Below are 9006 nucleotides of genomic sequence, written 5' to 3'. Positions count from 1 at the left end.
CCTAGACCGAGGAGGTGCCCGCAAGTCAAATGGGGAGTTTCCTTTTCTTTATTCCGCTTCTTTCCTGGGGTGACTGAGAACGAAGTCTCCCAGAGTTTGGGCAAAAATGGCGCCAGGAGGTAGGCGCGAAGCACCCGCACGTGGGGGACCACGTGCGCGGGGGGGCGGGCGCAGCGCCCGCCCCGCCCCCACGCGCGAGCCCCGCCACTCCGGAACACGCATGCGCTCTCTGGTGCTTCGGCGCCCGTGGTCGCTACTGTCCGGTAGGATTGCGGACCCCGTCGGTTTGCTCCGCTCTGTGGAGGAGAGATGGGGAGGCGTTCGGGGGGTCCTGAAATAGGAAGAACCCCCCCTCGACGCCTCCCACGACGCTAACCCCTGAGCCGTGATGCGAGCGTGGGCGCTAGTCTCCGCGGTGCTCTGGTGCCTCACTGGAGGTGGGGGTCCTCCCGTCCGCCCCCCACCGCCCCCACCGCTCCCCTTGTTAGGGTCCGACATCACCCGGTTGTCCCCCTGGCCTGCCTCCTGCGCTTCTCCCCACCCTGCCCCACTCTGGACCATGGCTCCCAAAAAAGTCCGTGTTTTCTTTTCTTCGCAGTTGGATGGCAACGTTTTTCCCAACGCTCTAAGAAAGGCTTCATTTATGGGCAGCCAGGACACCCAGGTGGGTAATCGGCACCTTCCTGGAAGACGCAGTCAGAAGTGGGGGGTGGGAGGCGGGAACCGGCCTGGGGTGGGCCGGCGGGAGGTGCCAGGGGGCCGGCCTGCTGAGGTTTTTCCCGCCGGGGAAAGGGAGCCAAATTGGAACTGACGGTCTCCAGTGTGCTGGGCTGCCCCCGAAGGTTGCCTCTTCATCCTTACGGCGGCCCTACCTCGCTTTAGTGGCATCACCGTGGAAGGCGCCGGGAAGGCGCTCGGATTGGATCCACAGCTCTCTCAACCTGCTGTCTCCGCAGCTTTGCAAAGCGAGACCCCCTGAGTAGAGTTGTTGCCCTGTTTGCAATGCCCTTATCCCTTCCGGTGTGGACTAGAAGAGCTACACATCGTTCTAGGCTCAACTCAATGCCCTTCATCTCTTTATGAAACAGCCCACATTTCCCCAAGGAAAAGCAGTCACCCAGCTGACTTCAGATGACTGGGCCAGTGCATAGCATTTGTCTTGTTGGGACTCTCCTTGTTTACAGCTCCCTCCCGCCGCCCCTGCCACCACCAACCCTTAGGACATCGATTTCTTTGTATGTTCAGAGCCTGATATCCAGGAGGTTCTAAAATTAATATTCTGTTGAATAGCATTGGTTCCTAGCAGACAATTGCTGCTTCCACCATATATGAACGGAATAAATAACTGCAGAAAAATCTGTCTAGTATGCTTCACACAGTCTTCATTATTATTCCCACCAAAGGATATTTAGAGTTAATAGCAAGTTTCCCTTAGAGATGACAGTGATCAACTTTAGTTTGCCATTGCGCCGGTTTTCAAAAAAAAAGTGTTGAAAGTGAGTTCTAAATCTATCCTTTAAAATGACCCAAAATAAACATTTTTATAAACAAAGCTTTTACATCACAAAACAATTGATAGTCTAAAAACTTACTGTAAAAAGCAAAAATGACTAGTATTTAAAGTGTCATGATGTGCTGATTTTTTAAATAGTCAGATCCAGAAAGAACTAGTTGAAATATTTTTGGAACAAAATGGTGGGAAGTGTAGTTTTTAATCTGGCTGTTCTGTTCTAGTTACACGTTATTTTATTTTATCACAGTGAAAATATATGTAAAATTACATCACAGTAGTCCAGTCCTTGTCTGTATGGACTTGAAACGTGCTAAAAAAGAAATAGTGGACCCCACCTACTTATGGATTGGGCCTAATGAAAAGGCATTAACAGGTAAATTATTTTGCTATCTTTTAAAATAATGAGGGCATTTTAGAAAAGCACTGTTACTTATTGGAATGAATAAATTGAAGTTTAATTTTAACTGCATTTTCACTTGCTCCATTAAATAAATTTTGTTATATTTTGGTCTGTTCCTTATTTGCAAAACAGAAGCGGTAGTTTTTGTACCCCACATTCCAGAGCTGTGTAAGTTCAGATGTTGGTATCCTTCCTTGTAAAACCTGTACTAGGAAGATGAAGCATCTAGTATATAATTTTTCATGTTGCTAATGTCTTTGAAACTAAGCATTATTAATTTGTCTTATGTGAAAAAATTGGGACAGTCTAATTTCCCCTCCTGCATTATTGGCATTAAATGAAATAAAATTAGATGTCAAGAAGTGAATTAAAGTCAAAATATACTTCAAATGTACTTAACCTCATGTGGTTTTAGACTTTGCTGGATTCTTGTAGTTAAAATCGTCATTTAATTTTTTTTAAAAGTTTGTATTTAATCCCACATTTACTAAATAATGTTTGAATTGTTATATGCAAGGTAATCAAGGAATTTACTATTCATGTCTAGGAAACAGTCACATAAATATAACTGACACAGGAAAATTGATGATAAAAGATTTTTTGGAGCCGCTCTCCGGATTTTACACATGTACTCTTTCTTATAAAACAGTCAAAGCAGAAACTCAAGAAGAAACAATTGTAAAGCAGAGATATGACTTTCTGATATTTGGTAAGAATATAGACCCATTGCAATTTAGACATTTAGTTTGATCAGAATTAATGGTATAGTTTCTTAATTTAGTGTGTGTAATCATTATATGAAACATTTTGGCATATTTATCCAAACTCTTAAATTGACATCAAGATAGTGTCGTAAAATATCTTCTTTCAGTTTCCTAATTCCCACTGTCCTGGTATGCAAGTATGATCTGCTTTATCACAATTTTGCCAGCAATTTAAAAAATATGTGTTTTTAATTCTGTAAAGGCAACTTAATCACCCTTTTTGCTGGACTGTGCTGACCGCAATGACTTTCTGGAAAATTAAGAGCCTCACCCTGAAACCTTTTCTTTTTCTTGATATTGTTAACTCATCTATTTAGTTAGCCCACAGAAACCATTCCCCTCTTGTACTGAGTATATATGATAAAAATAACTATTAAAATTACTAATTTTGTTTATTTTTGTGAGTACAACTGATAAAATACTTTATTAGGTTAAGTTCCTATGCTGATTTGTAATAGTGATAAGATTTAATATTACATGTGAATTGAAAATTAAGAAGAAATAAATACTAAGCTCGATTGTTTTCATTTTCACCTATTAAAAGCTTATCGGGAACCTGATTATTCATACCAGATGGCTGTACGTTTTACCACAAAGTCTTGTATAGGAAAATATAATGACCTGCTCTTTAGAGTCCTGAAGAAAATCCTGGATAATTTAATCTCTGATTTGTCATGCCATGTCATAGAACCATCATATAAATGCCATTTTGTTAAAGTTCCAAATCGTGGCCTTGTACATGAGTTATTTATAGCCTTTCAAGGTAATTTTTTAATTTCTTTATGAGTATAATCTTGAACCATGATATATTACAAAATCCATTACCATATTAATGTAAAATAGCTTACAAATAGTAGATCATAAATGTTAGTTAAGTACTAGAATACGTTGTTGTTAGCCTGGTTATGGTTATGGTTGTAAAGATTAACATATTATTTACCATCAAATATGACATAATGTTGCCTTCTTTCAGAAGTAAATTTTATAAATGTGAACTTTATGCAGCTAATATTTAATTTATAGAACTTTAAATTGTATTTTTAGGAACTTAATAAAAGGGAGGAACCAAACCAAATTTAGTTCCATTCATTTTAAAGTCTTGTAGTTACTTCCATTAGCCCCCAGATGGAGTGAAATCATAATGTATAAATTATTCAAATTGTGTACCTTACTTTATCACTAGAATTAGATAGATGGAACTCATGTGTGCATGGCTGGGTACTGTATTCACTATTGGGAGCTTATTGGAACATTTGGAACTGTAGAATTCCTTTGTGAATATATCATTTTTTTCCCTCTCTAGTTAATCCTTTTGCACCAGGGTGGAAAGGTACATGCAATGATTCTGTTGACTGTGAAGATATCACAAATCATAATATCCTGGAGGTGAGAATTTCAGTGTAAGGAGAGAGGTATCTTAATAACCAATAAAACTTTTTAAATTTTTTGTAAATACTTCATTTTATTAACTAGAAAATAGCTTCAAAATCTATTTCTCCATGTTGTATTTATCACCAATACATTTCTAAGCAAGTAGATTCAAATTATTCTTTAAAATAAACCTTAAATATAAAGTATTGTGGAGTTTTGTTTCAGTTTTTTTAACTGAAATTTTGAGAATCTTTACTATTTCATATGTTTTAGTTTGAAACGTACATTAGGAATATTAGGTAGCTCCCATATTATGAATTTTTCTCTGACAGGAAAAATCCCTGGTCTTTGCTCCCCAAATGGTAACTAAGAAGCTGCTTGAAGAATGCGCTCACATTCATGTCATCCTAGATTAAACCAATGGTTCTTCCAAAATTGTGTCTATACTGATCAGAATTGGTCTCTGTCTTCAGCTATCCTCAGAGGCTAAGGGCATAGTCTAAAAAAGCCCCTTCACTATCTTGGTCTAGGTCCTCAGCCCATACCCTTAATATTGTGCATGGTTTATGGGAAACTCGGTTTTAGATATTAAGTTCTATGCTAAAAAATATAAAATTTACATTATTAGCTGATAATGCTGATTTAGAGAAAAGTTTTAGTTTCTATTTTCCATGGTCCTTAACATAATGAACTCTCAACTTTTACATATAGAATAGATATGCTGCAACTATTTCTAAACAAGTGTTCTTTACCTTAATTTGCTTTATTTTGTACATATGAAGCATAATTGGTGAAGTCAAGACTAGACGAGTTTAATATTAACTAATTTAGTATCAACCAGTACTTACAGCTTTTTGAAAATTCACCTACTTGTAAATCATGACATGTTATACTACATTTCACTGGCTTTGATGTGGATGGAGAAATTGAGTTCACAGCTCAGTAATTGTGCTTCTCTTTGTTACTCTTAAATCTTAGGCAAGAAATCGAATAGAAGAATTTTTCCGGAGCCAAGCATATATTTACTACCATGACTTTAATAAAACTCTACCAGCTATGCATTTTGTAGACCACAGTTTTCAAGTTGTACGTATGGATAGCTGTCGTCCAGGCTTTGGAAAAAATGAAGGTCTACACAGTAATTGTGCTAGTTGTTGTGGTAAGTATGAAACGCAGATATCCAAATACTGTGGTAATGTAGTCAGGAGAATGGGTACTTATTTCAGTTTGGATAATCGAATAAAGCAGGTCTTTTACCCCTCCCCCCAAAAAACCCTGTTCTATTTTAGTGGAAGAGAAGTAAAAATTCAGTGCCCAAATTTCTAAATGTAATTATCTTTAGATATGTAAGTTCTTCTTAATGTACTCTTTTATATTACAAAGCACTAATGTTCTTACTTAAGCTACTATCCTGTGACGAGAGAGATCCTACTCAGAAAACAGAATTGGAAATAGCAACTGCAAAAGTATTGTCAGAAATCAGAACTCATCAATGGGGCACTGCAAAGACGATGTGAAATGTTGACATTAGCGGAAAGAATTCATAGGACTCCTACCTTTTAAATCATCAGATCGCAAAGTTTAAAACTCTTGTGTCATCTCCCACAATGTAATTGGTTGAACATTACTCATTACCAGTAAATGGCATGAGACTGAGGGCAGATTGGAGTTCAGTTCTTCCAACTGAAATTACAGTAACCTGTTCTGTGTGTTCTCTCTGCAGTGGTGTGCAGTCCTGGAATGTTTAGTCCTGATGTTGATGTCACGTGTCAGACCTGCGTTTCTGTCCATATCTATGGAGCTAAATCTTGCCAGTAGCCTTCAAATGAAAACCACAATACGAAGACAAGAGGGGAAAGCATTGTTACTGGCTTGTGGAGGTGGAGGACATAAGATGATTTGTTCACATCCCAGAGAATCATATAATTCCACTCAGTAGGATCAGTAAGATGACAACATGGGACTATGCACACTTTAGGAACTTTGAAAAGATCACTGACATGGCATTTCCAACAAGGTATTTTGTACAATAGCTCCAGTGTACAAAGGAAAGTATTAGTGGATGATTTTTAATGAGGTATGTTTTGTTTACAAGCTGAATTCCTTGCTGTGTACCTTATCTTCTTGGTAAGGTCAAGAAGATAGCAAAGTAAAATTTAATAAAAGCCATACTTTTCATACTGATTTATTTGAAATCACTCTTGTATGTTATAAAGGCATTAATGTTGCCCTTGTGATTAAAACCCAAAAAAGTCATTTGTTTTGATTCCTTTGCTTTTATTTTTAAATAATAGATTTTTGGGGGGGGTGTAGTTCTAGGGTTACAGAATAATTGAGCAGGTATTATTCAGGCTTCTAGATCCCCACTCCAGCCCACGTCCTCATCCCTCCCAGCTGCCCCTTTAGCTAGTCTTGCTGCATATGTTACAATGAACTATTTCTGACACATTTTAAACTGTAGTTCATAATAGTTCACATTAAAATTCATTCTCTGTGTGGTCCAGTTCTGTGGGCTTTGACAAGTGTATAATGAGGTGTCTCCCATCCCACTTTCCTACAGGATGGTTTTTCCACCCTAAAAGTCCCCTGTGCTTCATCTGTTCATCTCCCCTTATTGCAGAACCCTTGACAACCACTGATGTCTTCACTGTCTTTATAGTTTGGCCTTTTCCAAAATATCATGTGCGGAACCAGACAGTTTGTAGACTGTATGTAGACTTTTCAGACCGGCTTCTTTCACTTAGCAACATGCATTTAAGGTTCTGCATGTCTTTCGAGGCCTGGTAGATCACTTTTATTAATAAATAATACTCCATTATATGGACTGTGAAGGGCCTCTTCGGTTGCTTCCAGTTTTTAGTGATTATGAATGAAACTGCTGTAAACATCTATGTGCAGGTTTTTGTGTGGCCGTAAGTTTTGCTCAGTCACATCAACACAGAGGAGCATGACGGTTGAATTGTATGGTAAGAAACTGCTAAACCAGCTCCCAAATTGTTTTGTTTCTACCAACCATGACTGCGATCCTCGTGCTCCGCGTCCTTACTAATGTTTGTATTGTCAGCTTTTTAGGTATATAGTAGTGTTTCCGTGTTGTTTTAATTTGAAATTCCCTAGCGGCATCTTATGCTGAGTTTCTTCTCATCTGCTGAGTTGCCCTCTGTGTGTCAGCTTCGGCGGGGCTGTCTGTCTAGTGCTTCTGCCCATTTTGCATGATTGTTCTCTTATTGAGTTCTAATACTTATTTGTGTCTTTTAGATTCAAGTTCTTTATCAGATACATGTTTTGCAGATATTTTCTCTCATTTTGTGGTCTGTCTCATTGTTTTAAGAATGCCTTTTAATTTCATTAACATTCAACTTAACTAATTTTTTCTTGCATGTATCTTTTTCCCTTGGTTAGGCTGGCCAGAGGCCTATCACTTTTGATTACCTTTTCATAGAACAAGCTTTTGGTTTGACTGACTTACTTTATTGATTTCCTCCTTTCAATTTTATTGACTTCTGTCCTTAGTTTTTACTAGCTCTTTTCTTCTTGTTTTAGGTTTATGTTGCTCACTTTCCTCTAGTTTATGAAGGTCAAAGCTTAGAGTATTGATTGTTTATCTTTTTTTTCTAATGTGCATTCAATGCTATAAATTCCCCTCTAAATACTGCTTTTGCTGAATTCTATAGCTTAATTTTCATTGAATTAAAAACATTTTTGTAATTTCTCTTGAGAATGTCTGACCCATGTAGTATTTAGAAATACGTTACTTTCCAAACATTTTCCTTACTGTTCTTCTGTCTCTTGGGTCTGTCTCTAACTGACAGAGGTGTCTGGTTTTCAGCTCTCAGTGAGAATCCATGCTCCTCTCTGGTCCCGTCACTTCTTGCATAATTGTCACACGCCGTGTTGTGACGCCTTGTTGCTATCGTGAGTACACATCAGGGTGGTTATGTCTTGAAAATTCACCCCTCTATCACTATGTAATGCCCTTCCCCCTTTGTCCCTAATAATTTTCCTTGCTCAGAAATATGCTTTAAATATGCTTTTTAAGATTAATATAGCTACTCCCAGAATACCAGATTTTTAATGCAAATAGCACAAAATGATATGTGTATTTTTATCTTCATACATCAATAAAATCTCAACATCTTTGTAAAAGATTTATATCTAACAAGAATTCACATATTTTAAATCATATTTTATAAGCATTTATTACTAATGTCAGGCTTTATAATAATGCTAACAGTTGTTCTAATGTAAGTTAACTCACAATCTTGCTGTGGGCAAACTTCTCAGATTCTATACTTCATTCTTTCTTATTGGCTTAACATCTGCAAAGGTTGTACCAGTTCCTTTGGTTATGGATGTTGAATCATGAGAACATTTTAAAAATATAATTATTTATCCTTTCTCACCAAAACAAATGTATACCTCAAATCATTAATAATGTAAAAAGTTGGAGACTTTTTTTCTGTTCAGATTCACTGAACCTCAGACCACGAGAAAATAACTTCTTTTAGGCTAAGTTTTTCTTTTCCTCATTTCTCTAATATCTACTTTTTAAAAGAAAAATTGTGTGATACGGACTGTGTCAAATTCTTAATTAGTATTTTTAAAGACAAGAGAATATTAGAACATATATTCAGTTGTTATGTGTCATGGCTTTTGATAGGGAAATAGAGGCTTAAATTAAAGGAAGAAAAGTGAGAAGGAAAAAGAAAAAGAAACAGAAAACAAGGAGGAAGTCCAGGCCCAATCCTCTTAGCAGCCACTCGTCACTTATAAAGCATACATTTCTGATATTGCCCCCAAAGAGGTGAAAATTATTACAAAGCAGAGACTCTGAGATGTTACAATGATTTGTGATTTTCTAATTATATAAGCAAATACACAAAATTTCTGTGATGATTAAGGGGAAATATTGCTTAAAAGGCTCCCAAAAGGGGATGGATCACTAAAGAGGAGAGAGT

The 9006-nt window shown here is 37.5% G+C and overlaps 1 protein-coding gene across 1 annotated transcript; it reads left to right on the top strand.

The window, feature by feature from the left end:
* Nucleotides 1-388: 388 nt before the first annotated feature.
* On the top strand, nucleotides 389-5866 carry ZPBP2 (zona pellucida binding protein 2). The gene is made up of 8 exons (XM_004684978.2): nucleotides 389-437; nucleotides 599-664; nucleotides 1761-1886; nucleotides 2461-2622; nucleotides 3222-3440; nucleotides 3981-4063; nucleotides 5027-5207; nucleotides 5772-5866. The coding sequence occupies exons 1-8, from the start codon at nucleotides 389-391 to the stop codon at nucleotides 5864-5866; spliced, it is 981 nt and encodes a 326-aa protein (XP_004685035.2).
* The last annotated feature ends 3140 nt before the right edge of the window (nucleotides 5867-9006 follow it).

This window comes from Condylura cristata, unplaced genomic scaffold (assembly GCF_000260355.1).
Source record: "Condylura cristata isolate star-nosed mole 26May11 unplaced genomic scaffold, ConCri1.0 scaffold00017, whole genome shotgun sequence".
Taxonomy (NCBI): domain Eukaryota; kingdom Metazoa; phylum Chordata; class Mammalia; order Eulipotyphla; family Talpidae; genus Condylura; species Condylura cristata.
Note: the sequence above shows the minus strand (reverse complement) of the source record. Positions and strands in the feature narration are given on the sequence as shown.

What these genes read in the sequence shown, in the direction of transcription:
- ZPBP2 (XM_004684978.2), top strand. Translation starts at nt 389, where the DNA reads ATGCGAGCGTGGGCGCTAGTCTCCGCGGTGCTCTGGTGCCTCACTGGA. An exon ending in GCTCTGGTGCCTCACTGGAG is followed by an intron (nt 438 to 598) that starts GTGGGGGTCCTC and finishes TTTTCTTCGCAG; the next exon opens with TTGGATGGCAACGTTTTTCC. An exon ending in TGGGCAGCCAGGACACCCAG is followed by an intron (nt 665 to 1,760) that starts GTGGGTAATCGG and finishes ATTTTATCACAG; the next exon opens with TGAAAATATATGTAAAATTA.